Source organism: Rhinopithecus bieti, unplaced genomic scaffold (genome assembly GCF_001698545.2).
Source record: "Rhinopithecus bieti isolate Rb0 unplaced genomic scaffold, ASM169854v2 scaffold_26131, whole genome shotgun sequence".
Taxonomy (NCBI): domain Eukaryota; kingdom Metazoa; phylum Chordata; class Mammalia; order Primates; family Cercopithecidae; genus Rhinopithecus; species Rhinopithecus bieti.
The window spans coordinates 2,480,795-2,497,420 of NW_016812390.1; the positions used below are offsets into that span (position 1 = coordinate 2,480,795).

Sequence of the window (16,626 nt, forward strand, 5' to 3'; positions counted from 1 at the left end):
TTTTTTTTTTTTTTTTTTTTTTTTGAGACAGAGTTTTGCTCTCATTGCCCAGGCTGGAGTGCAACAGCGCAATTGTGGCTCACCGCAACCTCCGCCTCCTAGGTTCAAGCTAGTCTCCTGCCTCAGCCTCCCAAGTAGCTGGGATTACAGACACGTGCCACCACGCTCGGCTAATTTTTTATTTTTAGTAGAGACGGGGTTTCTCCTGGTTGGTCAGGCTGGTCTTGAACTCCCGACCTCAAGCGATCTGCCTGCCTCGGCCTCCCAAAGTGCTGGGATTACAGGCGTGAGCCACCGCACCCGGCCTCAGTCTGGTAGTTCTTCTAAGGGTTAAACACAGAGTTACCATGTGGCCCACCAATGCCACTCCTAGATATGTTCCCAAGATGAATGAAAACATGTGTCCATATAAAAACTTACACATGAATATGAATAGCTACATTACTCATGATACCAAAAAGTTGGAAGAACAATGTCCATCAACAGATGAATAGATTTTTGAAATGTGGTATATTCATACAACATTATTCAACCATGAAAAGGAATTAATGACACATACTACCACATGAATGGACCCTGAAAACATTGTGCTGAATGAAAGAGTCACACACAAGAAACCACATAGTGCATGATTCCCAGAGAGTCCAGGGGTATCCAGAATATGCAAATCCATAGACTCAGAAGGGAAATTCCTGGCTGCCAGCGACTGGGAGAAGGAGGGAATGGAAAGTGACTGCTACAGGATGTGGGTGTCTTTCTGGAGTGATGACAATGCTCTGAGATTTGATTCTGGGGATGTCTGCACAACTCCGAACCTACTAAAACCCACTAGATTCTGCTCCCTCAAAGAGGGACTTTATGGCATGCAAATAATATCTCAATAAAGTGGTTTTATTTGCATAAACCCACAGAGTTAGTTTCAAAAATTAAAATAAAGAAACCCACCACAGGCCTAGCCTTGGCCCCAGACCCTCAAGATGGGTTAGGTCCAGCTGTGAAATGCACGCATTTTGCCCAGGCAGGCAAACACAGGGAGCACCCAGCTACCAGCCACCCAGACCCACTTGTACCTCTAGGTCCCCCATGGGAACCACAAGCCCTCCTCCTCCACTGGGAGACTGGGGCCCCCCGCCACAGCCCCAAGATGAGAGTTTCTCTTCCATGAAATGGGACGTCCATGTGGAGTATCTCCAGGTTGTCACAGGGTGAAACTTGCTGCTTCTGACAGATGCCCCTGAGCAGAGGGCCTGAACCCAGCCACCAGCCAGGGCTGGTGGCAACGAGACCTGGGGAGCTGGCCTGGAGGGGCCCGCAGCAAACGCAGGGCGCCTGTCCAGCCTCGGAGCTCTGTGGACCCAGGGCAGCCACCTGCTCCCATCCTCTCCGACAGAGCCTCTAGGCACAGCTGTGCTCTGGGTCTCTGTGTTGACAAGAGAGGATGTGTTCCCTTTTGGGAGCTCCTTGTGAGGGCCCTGTACCAACTCTGCCACTCCTCCTAGCCAGGGATCCTGTTAACACATAAGCTGGCCAGTGTCACTCCTCTCTGCTCAACACCCTGCTGTAGCTCTCACCTCACTCAGAGTAGAAGCCAAAGTCCTCATGGTGGCCACAGGCCCTGGATAGCCTGCCCCAGTGACCTCCCAGATCCCCTATCTCCCTTCCTCTCCCCCACTTATCTCGGCTCCACTGACCTCCTGTCCGGGCACCTTCCTGCCCTGGGGCCTTTGCACTTGCTGCTCCCTCTGCCAGGTGTCCAAGTGGCTCGCTCCTCCCCTCCTTTCAGCTCTCCGCTCAGGTCACCGCCCCAGGGAGGACTCCCGTGTCCACCCACCCTTCCTCTCACTGCGCTTTAATTTTTTTTATTTTCTTTTTTTTTTTTTTCTGAGACAGAGTCTCGCTCTGTTGCCCAGGTTGGAGCATGGTGGCGTAATCTTGGCTCACTGCAACCTCTGCCTCCTGGGTTCAAGCGATTCTCCTGCCTCAGCCTCCTGAGTAGCTGGGATTGCAGGTGCCTACCACGCCTGGCTAATTTTTGTATTTTTAGTAGAGACAGTGGTTTCACCATGTTGGCCAGGCTGGTCTTGAACTCCTGACCTCAGGTGATCCATCCACCCACCTTGGCCTGCCAAAGTGCTGGGATTACAGGTGTGAGCCACCACACGTGGCCTCACTCTGCTTTCTCTTGGCAATACCTGACATTACAGCAGGTAACTCCCATGGACTTGTTTACTGTTTTCTTCCCCAACAGAATGTCAGCACTGTGAGGTGAGGGTGGGGACCATACCTGTCATATTCTCTGCAGAGCCCAAGGGCCTCTAGCAGGCTCTGCACACAGCTGGAGTTCTACAAATATTGGGTGGATAAATCAGTAAACCGGGGGGATCCCCCTGACCACCCTTTCTCTCAGTAATTCCTCCTCACCCTAGTTCTACTGACATCCTCTGAGCATCCCGAACCATCTCCCCTCTGTTCCAAGCATTTGCTTACACCTGTTCCTGGCCAGCTCAGACAGCACCTCCTCTGGGAAGCCTTCCTGGATCTTTGTGCCTTTGCTCAGCCCCTCCCCCAGCTCCAGCTCTACTTTCTCCCTGTCTCCCTTCTGAGGTTTCTAGAGATCTGTCTCCACAGCTGGATGCCTGTGTCTTGTTCAATCCCATATCATTTCCTCTACAACCTTCATTAGGTGTCAACTGTGAGCATGTCCTGGCATCCCTGGGGAGGCAGAGATGAACAAATATGGACTTGGTTCACAGGCTGGGGGCTGTGAGGAAGACATGCCTGTGGGATATCTGGGAAGGCTTCCTGAAGGAGGGGGCATGAGGGGCTCTGGAGTGTCAGCAGTGTTCCCATCCACTCATTCTGCTGCCCATACCTGTGGCCTTGGGCAAGGCTCTTAACCAGCTTGGATCCCATTTTCCCATCTCTCAAGGCCTCCCACAGCACTTGCTGGGCATGGATCATGTGCAAAGTCCATTCACATGCAATGAGGGTGAAACTGGGGTCTCTGTGGGCTCCTCCAGGCCCACCGGCTGCCACCCCTGCCAACTCTGCTTCCAACCTGCTTACGGTGGGCAGGGCACAGAACTCGCCCTCGCCAAGCACCTCCTGGGTGCCCGGCTCCTGTTTCTGTGATTTGATCCTCCCAATAAGCTGGGGAGGTAGGCTCCACTCCCTATTCTCAGTGGAGCACAGTCCAAGAGGTGTGGCTAGCAGCACCAAGTCACAGGCGGGAGGTGGCGGGCTGGGATGGGAGAGGTGGGGAGCATGCATGTTGTGGGTGGGGTATGTAATGAAGTGCACGTGTGCCAGGGAGGACATGCAGCCAGGCTCAGGAGCATGGTGCATGCAGTGTAGCTTCCAGGGTTTCTGAAATAGAAGCAGCCCCACCCCTGGCCCCCAACCCTGCCTCTTAATGCTCAAGGCCTCTCTGGTCTGGGCTGTGGGATCCTGGAGAGCAGCTTTGTTCTCAGGAGCCCCAGTTTTCCCCTCTGCCCTAAGCTTTCTCAAATGGATTTTTGGGTGTGGGCTTTGATGAGGCCTGCTGGCTGACAGGCCCCCAACTAAGTCTCCCTTATCTTGTCTGACCGCTGATCTGGCAGGGGACCCAGCACATGCAAAGGCCCAGAGACCAGAATTAGGGCAGGGACAGGCAGCTGCAGCTTTTGGTGCGCAGGGAATGGAAGGTTTAAGGACCCAGTGGCAGAGGATGATTTCAAAGCGGACCCAGAAGCTCAGGTCTGGCCAGATAAACATCCACACCCGCACCCCATCTCTCACCCTCCTGCCCACCCGTGGCCCACTCGTCATCACCAATTCATGGGCTCTGGCTCTACAACCCACAGAATTTGAGTATGTGGCTTATGGTTTTGTGCCTCAGTTTTTCCATCTGTAAGCAGCAGGGAAGTCCCTGCGTCATGCAGCTGCTTTGAGGATTAAATGAGCTAATTCGTGTTCAACGCTCGGCTGAGGACTTGCTGAGTAATTAGAAATGTGACGATGATTAGTCACCATCTGTCCTCAGCCCACCCGCTGATATCTTCAACAGATATTCACAGAGCACACTCACTGAGCCAAGGCTGCGTGCGACAGTGAGCAAGGCAGGCGCAACCTTGCCTTCGTTTAGGGTCTAAGGGGGGAGGAGGGCGTTACAGAGATGTACACAGGCAGGTTTATCCCTGGTCACAGACATGTGTATGCAGCATGGGAGGGGTGGGAGATGGAAGCCCAGCAGGTGGGGGATCGGGCTGCCCAGCTGAGCCTCCTGGACTAAGTGGGGTTTGGGCCTTAGAGCCCCTGGCTGCTGTTGTTGGGGGAGGCCTTGAGGGATCTGAATGATGGAGGAGGGATCTGAATGATGGAGGAGCCCTTGGTGAGGAGAAGCTGGGGAGGTGGCTTTGCCCTGCTCAGCCCTGGGCCCTGCAGAAAGAGGTAATGGGGCCGGAAGTGACCCCTCCAGCCACGTTGCCATGGCAGCCCTGGGGCCTAGAGAAGGGGTTTCCAGCCAGTGCCCCAGGCCTGGCTGGGCTGGGGGCCCTGTCTTCGAGCTGGAGCCCTGCCAGGGATCCAGACTGCCTCGGCCAGGACGTCCCTGCCTCTGAGCATGTCCAGATGTGGCCTAATGGAAGCCACATGCCCAGCTCCCTGGGCTGGGGAGAAGGGGTCTGACGTCTGTTGTCACTCAAGGGGCTTTGTGAGGGCGGCTTTTCCTGCAGGGCTGGCACAGTGGAGGACCACATGGAGGAACCCTGGGGCAGGGTAGCCCTCAGGAGGTTGGAGGTTCCCAGGGCAACTGGGGAAAGCCCCTGACCTGCAGAAGTCCTCAGCACAGCCTGTGGCCCCAGGAATGCATGGCAGGAAAGGGGCCCCTTCCTCAGGGCCTTACACAAGGAGGTTCTGCAGGGCAGGAGTATCTGAATGCCGTGGTGCTCTGGCTAACAGGGAAACGCTAAAACTCAAATGACTGCTGCTGTCGACTGCAGACATCCCTCAACACTGTGACTCTGTTAGGCACCATGCTCAGCACTCTGTGATTGCTGAGCCCCGTACTCCTCACAACAGTCCTCTTAGTTTACAGGAGCGGAGAGTGGGCTACAGGGAGCTCAGGCCACCGCCTGTGGACACAAGGGCAGAAAGTGGTGGAAGCAGGCTTCTCTTCTGCCTTCTTCAGCTCTTCACCCTCTGACAGTCATTTCTTTTTTTGTTTTGTTTTGTTTTGTTTTGAGTTTCACTCTTGTCACCCAGGCTGGAGTGCAATGCCACGATCTTGGTTCATGCAACCTCTGCCTTCCAGGTGGTGATTCTCCTGCTTCAGCCTCCCAAGTAGCTGGGATGGCAGAAACCCACCACCACGCCAGACTAATTTTGTATTTTTAGTAGAGATGGGGTTTCACCAAGTTGCCTAGGCTGGTCTCGAACTCCTGACCTCAGGTGATCTACCCACCTCGGCCTCTCAAAGTGCTAGGATTACAGGCGTGAGCCACCACACCCAGCCCACCCTCTGACAGTGGTTTTTGAGTGCCCAGCATGTGCACAGGAGCCAGACAGATGCTGAATGTACAGGTTGGGCAAAACCCAGCAGAGACCCTGCCCTTGGGGAGCTTGGGTCTTTGACGGGGAGATAAAGACCCCAGCAGTCACAGAGGTGTGATGTTCTGAGCAGTGATATGAGCTGAGGAGTGAAGTGGTGAGCCTCACTTAGGAGATCTGACTCCTCCTGGGGGTCAGGGAAGGCTCCCCGGAGGGAGCCTTGAGCTTCCACTTGAGCTGCAATGTGGAGGATGAGGTCGTAAGTGGGCAGTGGTGAGAAGGGGGTGCTCCAGGTAGGGGAAACAGCACGTGTAAAGGCTCTGTAGCCAGAGGGAATTGAACTTGATTGAAAAGAAGCTCTGACTGTTGTGAGAAGAAGCTGGGGAGGGGTAGGAGGGAGCCATATAGGGCAGAGGATGGCATGATCTGATTTGTGTTTGAGGCGCTCCCTCCAGGTGTGGGGCTGTCCCGTCTCACACTGAGGGAGCACTGGGCCTTTCCAATGTCCACGGGTCTGTGAAGCCCCCAGATTGCCCAGGCTGTGGCAGCACAGGGTTATCTGCCCAGATTAACCTGTTTGCTAGAGGACTCCTGAAGCCTCTCCTCTCCAGTGTTGGCCCACAGGGGTTTCAAACATGGGTGGGGTCTTAGGAGCATCACCCCAGGGTCCCATGGAAGCTAGACCAGGTTTCTGGATCTGCAAGCCCCCAGCTGATGTGACAGAATCATACCCTACAGAAGTTCAAGGCTGCTAAAGTGAGCACGAAGGGGTCACGTGAGCACGTGGGGTCAAGTGAGCACGTGGGGGCTGTGGCCCCTGTTTAGCAGCAGAGCCCTTTGAGGATGGCTCTTAGGTAGGCTCAGCGGACCCTTCCCCTCCTCACCACAGCCCATGGGGTCTTCTAATGGGGTGTCTGACTGTGCTGGGCTATGGAGGACCTGCTGGGAGCAGGCATGGACAGGCAGGAAGAGGCCTGGGCTGCCTACCTGCCTCTGCACAGCCTCAGGCCAGTCCCCATCTGAAGCCTGGGTACCCTGGTCCTGGCTGCCTGCTCTGATGTGCCCAATGGAGTGTGTTGAACTCTGTGTCAGGTGGCTTGGAGGATATAGGATATACAGTCAGGCTCCAGGGCCTTCCAGGTCCACTACTCACTGGTTGTGTGACCTGAGCCTCCAGCACCACCGCAAACCCCAGTTGCCTCACTGGTGAAACAGCGTACATGGTTGTAAGCACTCGGTGCTGCTGGAAGGACTGACGGGAAGCTGCCTGCCCAGCTTGGAGAGGGGCCTCCATGGAGTGACAGTACAACTGGTGTGGCCCCACCAACTCCACTGGCCCAGCATGGCCAGCGGCCCTGCTCAAATGGCCCACCCACCTTGCCTCTGTCCACGAGTTCACTTCCTTCTACAACACATGCTTACGAGGTTAGAATTTGCTGCAGACACTTAGAAACGGGAAGACGTCACATAAAATCCAGCTTTCTGGCTGACATTTGTTGAAAACTTGGCAGAGGTGGCCATGCTAGGCTCCTAGGTTACAGGCCAGCCACCGGGGCAGCTGAGAAGAGACTGCCCTTCACATTTCCTGCCAGAGCATGCAGGGGCCTACCGGGCTGAGGCAGGAACCCTTCTCAGGGCCCCCAGCTCTGAAGATGTGTACCTTCTGGACCCTTGACCACAACCACAGCCCTACCGGAGGGCCCAGCACCTCCCACAACAGGAACCCCACTCCCACCCACCCACCCACCCCATCCCAAGAGCTGGGCCTGGGAGAAGGTGCACTCTCACAGCCTCCTGCCCACATCAAGGGCCTAGGCTGGCCGCCCTAGGCCTGGCCCCACAGATCCAGCATGCCCAGCCCCAGGCAGAGACCTGGGGCAGTGGCCAGAGCCCGAGGCTGCCCTTCCCACACAAAGTGCCCTGAAGGAACAAGGACAGGCTCTTACCTTCAGGGCTGCTTCTGGGGACAGAATGGACAGAATTGGGGTCTATGTCTTCCTCCACGTGGGAATGGGGCAGAACCTGCGGTTTCCTGGGTACTTCCCGGGTGGGTGGGATCCAGACTGCATCAGGCAGTGGTGTGGACAGGATGGTGTGGGGGCTGGGCTTGACTGGGTCCCTGGGAGAGCCAGGCATGGCCTGAGTCGGGATGAGAGCGGCCTTGCCCGGGCCCGGTGCAGGCGTCATACCCTCCAGCCCACTGCTGCGGGACGTGGCTTGGGCATCCGGGATGAGGTTCTCTTCGGGCCTTGCCCCGGCTTCTGCCCTCTCCTCCTGGATGGGAAGACTGGGTCCAGCTGGGGCTGTAGTGGGCAGCCCATCCAGCCCCCTGTGGCCACCTGCTGCCAGCTGCTCGGTGACAGCCATTTCCTCTCTCTCCTCCTCCTCCTCTTCTTCTTCCTCACTGTCCTCAGTCACTCTCCTAGCTTTGGCCTGCACTGGGGCTGGAGGACCCAGGGCAGCGGCTGCTGTGGGCCTGGGGAGGGCAGCTGGCCAGGGGGGTGCCTGGATGGTGGACAGTGGCTGACTCCCACCTCCCAGAGCAGCTGGGGGGCCCCCTGCACCTGCCTGGACTGCACCCGCCTGGACCTCACCCCCCAGGGCTGCTGCTGCTTCCACCTCGGCCACTTCCTGGTCATAGCTGTAGGGGTCTTCATAGTGTCGCTCAGGGTCACCCTCCTCGCCATCTGAGAAGTTCCCGTGGCAACCAGGGAGCTGGTAGCAGATGAGCTCTCCGCCGGCATCAGGGCAGTGGCAGGCCCGGCAGGGCGGCAGGTGAACAGTGTGGCCAGCTGCATACTTGCGGCCCGCGTGGACACAGCCCACCTGGCCGCACTGTGGGCAGCTGTCAGCCACCACTACAGCCTCGATGCAGTTGGGCGGCAGCTCCGGGCACAGCATGAACTGGCAGCTGATCTTGCCGCCGCCTGGTGGGCAGGAGCATTCAGTGCTGCCAAAGTCCACAAAATAGGACTGACCGGCAGGCACGCGACCGCGCACGAAGCCACCCTGCAGGCAGTCGTAGTACTGGTAGCCCTCGCAGGCACAGCCCTGCTGCACACACGTGGCGCAGCAGGCACCCGGCTCCAGCGCCTCCTCAATGCAGTTCTCCAGCGGCGGGCACTCCACGCCCGTGCAGTCCTGCCGAGGCGCAGCTGCGGCCACGCTGGGGCCCAGGGCCAGGGCCAGGCCTAGTGCAAGCCAGGCTCCTGCAGGCTCCCAGAGCAGCACCATGGTCCAGGCCAGCCCAGGACGGTCCCCTCTCCTGCAAGACCCTGGGGGAATCGGAAAGGAAGCCTGTCAGTACTGGGTGTGCGCACACAGACAGAGTGCACACCGGCACACACATGGGCAGGGGGCCCAGCCTCAGCCACCTCACATGCATGCCTCATCCCCAGGAGCACACTAAGGACTGCCTCCCCCCCACACACGGGCTCTGCCACACGTGGGGCAGATCACAGACAGATGAGTGTGCAGTCACTGGGTGCCACAGGTGTTGAGCTGGAGTTGCTTACAGCCCCACGTGTGTTTACTGGGCCACTCAACCCTCCACCCTCACCTGCATTCTGAGGCAGACCCTCTGAGTGAGCCCTCTTGCCCACACACACGCATGCACAGCCCCACACCCACTCGGTCGCACTCACCAGGGCACATCAGGCAACATGCCCCACAATCCTCCATGCAGTCACACACACTGTCTCACCTGCAGCATGCCCATGTGCCAGTACACACCCTGGGCAGTCTCACACGCACCGTCCCATGCACACACCCGACCAATCCCTGCCCAGATCCCTGACTCAGTCCCCAGCCACGCACCACAGCTGCTGACCAGAAAATACGGTCAGTGGGGAAATGCTGGGCAAGAATAAGACCCCCACTATAGCCCCAGCCCGCAGACCCTAGGACTCAGGAACACCCCTGTGAGACCCCCGGGACTGCAGGCTTAGCCCCAGGGGATGCTCCTGTCCCCCTCCCCACTAGCACTGGCAAATGCATCCTGATGCCTTGCTGTCCCTAACACCCCACCAACTCCCCCAGTCATGTCCATTCTCCCCGCAATCCATCTCCACTCCCTCCCCACGGTCTCTACCCTTCCTTCCGTCTCTAGGCCCTGTCCCCGCTCTCCAGCCTCACCTCCGGTCTGCACTGGAACAGCCCCGCCACCTCCCTGCCCACCCTGACTCCACTCATCCCCTTTCCCAGGGAACCCAGTCTGGTCTGACGGCAGCTGGCCCCGACGTGCCACGGCCCCACAGCCTGTCCCAGTTTCCCATGGCCAGCAAGGAAAGGTCTGGATTCCCAGCTGAACCTGGCACTCAAGGCCCTACAGGAGCCATCCCAATCTGACCCTCCCACGGGCCCTTAGGCCTGAACTTCCCCAAGGGATCTCTTCTCTCATCTTGCCCAAGCCACTCAAATGCCACCTTTTCACCAATCCTCATGCCTCCTCCCTCCTCCACCCTGGCCCAAGTCCCCGGTGCCTGTAGCCCCACTTTTGACCCAGTGGCCATGCCTGCCTCTTCTAGACAGCGTGCTCCCCAAAGTCACAGGCAAGAGCTCCTTCTCCGACTCCCAGCCTACAGCACAGCCCCACAGGGCAGTGACAGAGGGACAACGGGGCTCATCGTCACAGCAGTAGACCCCAGGCTGGCCCCATCTCTGAAGGAACGCCTCCTCTGTGCCTAGCCCCTCTAGGAACTGGGGGTTTATCAGCCAGCAAGACAGGTTCCCAGCACTGACACCCTCAGAGGTGGAGGGGCAGATAATAAACCCAAGAGCAAATCTGTAGAGAACTGAACGCCAGGCAGGCATGAGCCCCATGATGAAATAAACGAAGGGAATCAAGGAGACGTGGCAGTGTCCGTGGCAGTGTTGGGGGAGCCTGCGTCAGCCTGGTGGAAGAGGAGGGCTTCTCTGAGGAGGGCATCGGGCAGGGAATGGCAGGGCCAAGGGGCTGAGGCCAGACCAGCAGCAGGCAGGTGAGGGACAGAGAGGGCCGCTAGAGCTGAGCCACGCCAGCACAAGGGTGGTAACTGCGGAGCAATGGGCTTACGGCCTGCTGTGAGGGCCTCTGGGTGTGCCTGCAAGTGCTAGAGCCTGGGATTCTCCAGTGCAAGGGACCCACCCAGCTGCCTACAGCAGGGGAGCCAGCAGGGAGCAGGTGAGAGAGCCCAGGGCAGTGAGTGAAGAGAGGCAGGAGTCAGGGGATCTATTCTGAAGGTAGGACTCACAGGATTTGCTGATGGATAGGATGCAGTGGACAGAAGAGAGAAGTCCAGGACCGCCTGAAAGGGGGAGCTGTGTGACCGAGGCAGGAAAGGCTGCAGCGGAGGTCCATGGACAGGCGGGGAGATGGAAGCCCATGCCCAGACCAGGCTCAGGGCCGGGGGAGTACCAGGGAGCCTTTGTGGCCTCGAGGGCTGACGCCCCTGCCCTCACACTGAAATGCCACCTCAGGAGACTGGAGGACTCCGTAAAGCCACTGACATTAGGAGTGGGCCGCAGGGATCTCTTCTCTCATCTTGCACGAGCCACTCAAATGCCACCTTTTCACCAATCCTCATGCCTGGGAGAATCAGGGCCTTTAACCCCAGTCAGCAAACGCAAGGGCCCTCCAGACTGCAAGGGAGAGGTCCTCAGGTCCACTCTCAACAGTTCCTTTCTGTGCTTGTTTTTAGAGGCAGGGTCTCACTCTGTTGTCCAGGCTAGAGCACTGTTGTGTGATCATAGCTCACTGCAGCCTCAACCTCCCGAGCTCAAGCCATCTTCCCACCTCAGCCTTCCGAGTAGGTGGAACTACAGGTACACACCACTACACCCAGCTAATTTTTTTAACAGGGGTCTCACTGTGTTGCCCAGGTTGGTCTTGAACTCTTGACCTCAAGTGATCCTCCCACCTCAGCTTCCTACAGTGCTGGGATTACAGGCATGAGGCACCATGCCAGCTGACAGTGCCTTTTAGGAAAGGAAATCTTTGGCCAGGCGAGGTGACTCATGCCTGTAATCCCAGCACTTGGGAGGACAAGACAGGTGGACCACTTGAGGTCAGGAGTTCAAGACCTGGTCAACATAGTGAAACCCCATCTCTACCAGAAATATAAAAATTAGCTAGGCATGATGGCATGCACCTGTAATCCCAGCAACTTGGGAGGCTGAGACAGGAGAACTGGTTGAATCCCGGAGGTGGAGCTTGCAGTGAGTCGAGATCGTACCACTGCACTCCATCCTGGACAACAGAGTGAGACTCCATCTCAAAACAAAAGGAAATCTTTGGTGAACTGAGACCCAAGCTCCCTGCCCTCCTGCCTTCCAGTGCATCACACACCTAGGCATGAACATTGCATCCTGAGAGGACAGTACCCTGGCCACAGGACACAGGGCTGTCCTAGAACTTCTTCCAGAAGAACTTCCTGCCCAGCCCACCCTGCCCCACCACCTGGTCCACCAAGTCTGTCCCCTTGCTCTGCTCACTGGCACAGCCCCCAGGGTGGTCCGGCCCCTCGGCCTCCTGAGTGCCCGGCATCACATTCTGTCCATGCTGAAGCAATCCCAAACCTCAGGCTTGCCCATCTCCCCACTCCAGGCCCAGGGCAATCATAAAGAACATCAGGCCCAAGCCTGACTCTACATTCTCCACATCTACTGTGCAACCCTAGGCACGGCCCTTGCCCTCTCTGAGCCCTGGTTCTGCATCTACACAGTGAACATGTTCCACCACACCTCAGGTCATGGTCGGGGGCCCACCAGCATTCTCTGGCCCACAAGTGCATTTTGTTTGGCCCACACAGTGGGTTTCTCATTTTAAATTGGTTACCAGCATGCATAAATTGAAAACGTTCACATAAAAATTCAGGTTTCCAACTCCACTCCTGTTTCAAGCCACAGAGCTCTGGCCACCCTGAGATATCACATGGGGTGTGAGCTCCCAGGTTCCCCATGTCGTCTGGGCACCCCCAAATGCATGCAGCTCAGAGTACCCTGGTGCTGCCGAAGGTTGTCCACTCAGGAGGTGAAAGGACTATCTGGGATGTGTCGAGAGGGAGTGGCCCACGTGGGGGAGGGGGCCCAGGCCCCTTGGGGTGGCTCACCTGGGAGAAAAGCAGACCCCCCTGTCCTCACATCTCCACAGTTGTTCCCAATGCAGCGTGTATGTGTGGCGCGGGAGGTGGGGGCGTGGAAGAGATGGTAGATGTCAGCTCCAAGTGGAGAACGCTCCCTCCAGGGCAGGGACAGACCAGGCTGCTGGGCAGGAGTGAGCTCCCTATCACCGGAAATAAGCAGGGCTGGGGACACTCGTACAAGAGAGAAGTAGGAGGGCACAGTCTCTACACTGCAGGGTCACAGAATCAAACATGCCCCTTCTGGGAGCTCCAACTGAGTTTACTCACATCCCCAGCCTCTGCAGACAGCCCCCACCCCTCACCAACCTGAAAAGAGAAACCCCTGGAGATGGGGTGGGGAAGGAGGCCTGACCTCCCTGTGGGGGCAGTCCCAGCAGTCAGAGCCCGGCCAGCAAACAAAGCCCCTGGGACAGAATGTGGTGGCCTGCCAGGCAGTCACACTGCAGCAAGCCAGCCCTCCCGGGTGGGGACGTAAAAACCAGCAAGATGCAAAGTAAAACCACTGCAGTCTCTCCCTTGCTTCCATCAGGAAGGCACACACTAGCATAGTGGTATTATTATCATTCTTATTCCACTGGCCGAAGTGTCACCTGGAGCAACCTCTCTGCAAGGTAGTACCCATGTGAGAATTCAGCACATGCACTCCACGACCCTGTGCTTCTGACGCCCAGTATGCGACTCAGAGAAGTCTGTACCAGGTCCACATGGCCCTGGTGGTCACCGGGCTGCCATCTGGGGATGGGAAAGGTTGGCAGGTGGAGGACACCAGGCCAGTCACTGTCCAGGCTGGCCTCAGGCTGTACCCCTAGGAGGGGTGAGGGTTGGCAACTGTTGGCATTTTTAAAAGATGCATGCTTTACATATCATCATGTGTGTAATATAAATCATGGCATTAAAAAATAGGCAGGAAACAGGATCTTGCTCTGCTGCCCAGACTGGTCTCAAACTCCTAGGCTCAAGCAATCGCCCTGTCTCGTCTCCCAGAGTGCTGGGATCACAAGCGTGTGCCTCTGCGCCTAGCCATTCCTCTGTATTTGGCGGCCCATTCTTCACAGGAAGAGCCGAAACGACAATGGGCATTTAGGTGACAATGAGGACATCAAGCTACTATGAAGTGGCACTCAGCACTTAGCATCTGGGAGTGCATCCAGCACTGTGAGCAAGGCTTTGCCGCTGGAGTGGAGACACAAGAGCAGGCTCCAGACAGGACCAGCGGTGGGTGGGGCTACCACAGCTTTGGTCTTTGTTGATCAAATCCCTGCTGTGGGTTGGGGGACCAGGGTATTCTAAAGTGGCAGCAGGGTTCACACCTGGGGTTACGTACTCAGGGCCATCACTTGAACGTGCACAGGGCAGTGTGGGAGCGGGGAGACATTCAGCCAGGGTCTTCCCCACGGAGTGTCCAGCAGGGACAGGTGACTCAGCACACAGTGTGAGCCCCCTGGAGACCTGCCCAGTCCCCACAAGGCACCTGGTGCAGTCAGAATGGGGAGGGAGGGCTCTGGCACATCAGAGGCAGAAGTGCCTCCGGATGTGGCTCAGGCCCCAGCTGCCTCTCTCACCTGGCCACAAGCTCTTCACTCTGCTATCCAGGGAAGGGCCCCAACCTACCACAAAAACAAACACACATCCTATAGTAAAGCGACACTGCTTCCTTAGATAAATTAACCTCCACATTCATCCACAGCAGGCCCCAGATGAAACCTCTCTGGGCTGGCAAGGACAATGGAAGGTCAAGGCCAACTGGGGGGGACATCTCCAGTGCCGCCACTGTGGAAAGTGGGGTCCCACCTTAGTGGGTACACAGGCCACAGGATATGACACTGGATCAGGAAGGAAAGGTCTTCCCGCCTCCAGCTCTGACCCTTCTGGCTCTGATGAGATCCAGCAAATACAGATCTGGGATGTGCATAGACATCTCAGAGAAATGATGGAGAACTGTCTAGCATTTAAAGATGTCCTGTACAGTATTTGGGATACATCCGTCACTTATCTGAAATTCCACTTAACTGGGCAACCTCCATTTGATCAGGCAACTATAGATAAGAACGAAGTCTCAGGTTGGTGCCGGTATGGCTTTAAAATTTTTTAAATATTTGCAGGGGATCTCTTTTAAAAACTAATAAGCAGCTATATCAAAACACTGGGACTTGCAAACAGCTGAGGATGACAGCAGGGAAATAAACACACAAGACACTCACAGACAAGACAGTGACAAAGAAACCCGGAATCAGTACCACCTGGCCCGCTGGCTCCGCCCACACGGCTACCCCCGGGCCCAAGTCCAAGCAGAGAGCAGGCACAAACCAGACCCCAAGCCTGTCCACACACAGATGTGTTTGTGGGGCCCACATGGTGCTTTTTAAATTAGTTGCCAATATTATTCACTGATAATTAATTTAAGATGATAACTAATGTCAGGACATCTGACAATGAAGCTGTAGGGCCCAGCAACAGGGCTTCCCTGGACTAATCGAGATCCACACTCCCTTCCCATTGGCATCATTGGGCTCCCTGGGTCATCTCTACCAGCCTGAACACTCCAAGGCTGGAGCATCTCTTGACCACACCAGGAGGAGAGAGGCCTGGATGAGGCGGGAGCTCCTGCCCCTCCAACCACCCAGCCCCAGGGTCGCCTCCAGAATAGCTTGGTTTCCTGGGTTAGGACCTTCCTCTTCTATATGTGGTAGATGCTGGGAGTTCTTGCCCTCTTCCAAGGAGACCACCCCTAGCCACATGGTGTAGTCAGTCTCAGTATGTCAGCTGCATCAGAGTCCAACCCAACACCCATAGTAATGCAAGACCCACAGTGCTCAGAGGGATATGTGAGCTGCACACTGTCTTAGACTGGGCTCCGCAGAAGCAGAGTTCGAGGCAGGGACGCTTGAGGGCATGGTCTGTCGGGGGAGAGCTCTCAGGAGAAGGGCAAAGGAAAGCAGGCAGAGCCAGGGGGAGCTGGGCAAGGCTGCATCTCAGCTGGAGTCCAGAGACCCACAAGAAGCCATGCAGTGTGGGGGGCGCCCCAGTCTCATCCCATTCAGAGGAATGTCAGTCACTGGCCAAAGACCATGGAGAGTGACCTTCCAGGCACCTCATGGGGAAGTGACACCTGCCAGCAAAGGGCAGGTGACTGGAGAAGGCACAGGTGTGAGCCATCAGCAGCCAGCACCTGTGGCCGCTGGGAGACACGTGCACCTCCAGGTGAGAGACCTGGGTGGGCACCCACCGTGGCCATGGAGTTTACTGAGCACAGACACACAGACACACACCAGGCAGAGGCAGGCAAGACAGCCTGGTCCTAGAAACTGTCCAAAAATCTACCCTTAATTTATAAGTGGGCCTGAGACCACCCGAGGCCCAGAAAGTAATTTTTTAAAAATAATGTTGGCACATCCAAGTTCACTACACTGTTATTCATGATATACTCGAGTGACACAGATCAACCCAAGTGACCATCAATGGATGGACGGATGAACAAAATATTCCATACAATGGAACACTATCAGCCTTGACAGGAGGGGCATTCTGACCCACGCTGCAACACAGACGAACTCTGAGGACACCGTGCTAGGTGAATAAGCCAGATACCAAAGGACAAATCCTGTGTGATTCCATTTCTATGAGATATCTAGAGTCATCAAATTCAGAGACAGAAAGTAGAATGGTGGGTCCAGGGACTAGAGGTGGGAAGCAGGAGGAGTTCCTGCTTAATGGGGACAGAGTTTCTGTTCAGGATAATGAAAAAGTTCTGCAAATAGATAGTGATAATGGTTGCACAACAATGTGAATTTCCATAATGCCACTGAACTGTGCACTTAAAAAGGTTAAAATGGTATATTTCAGCCAGGCGTGGCCTGCAATCCCAGCACTATGGGAGGCCGAGGCGGGCAGATCACGAGGTCAGGAGATCAAGGCCATCCTGGCCAACATGGTGAAACCCTGTCTCTACTAAAAATACAAAAATTAGCCAGGTGTGGTG

At 56.3% G+C, this 16,626-nt stretch overlaps 1 protein-coding gene across 2 annotated transcripts in view; it reads right to left on the bottom strand.

Annotated features, from left to right (window-relative positions):
- FBLN2 (fibulin 2) overlaps nucleotides 1-16,626 on the bottom strand; it is a 97,669-nt gene that overhangs the window by 61,249 nt on the left and 19,794 nt on the right. For both annotated transcript variants that reach the window (XM_017896272.1, XM_017896273.1), the window contains exon 2: nucleotides 7,473-8,801. In XM_017896272.1, coding sequence (XP_017751761.1) covers nucleotides 7,473-8,760 — 1,288 coding nt within the window. In that variant the 5' untranslated portion in view covers nucleotides 8,761-8,801. The remainder of the gene's footprint in view (nucleotides 1-7,472; nucleotides 8,802-16,626) is intronic.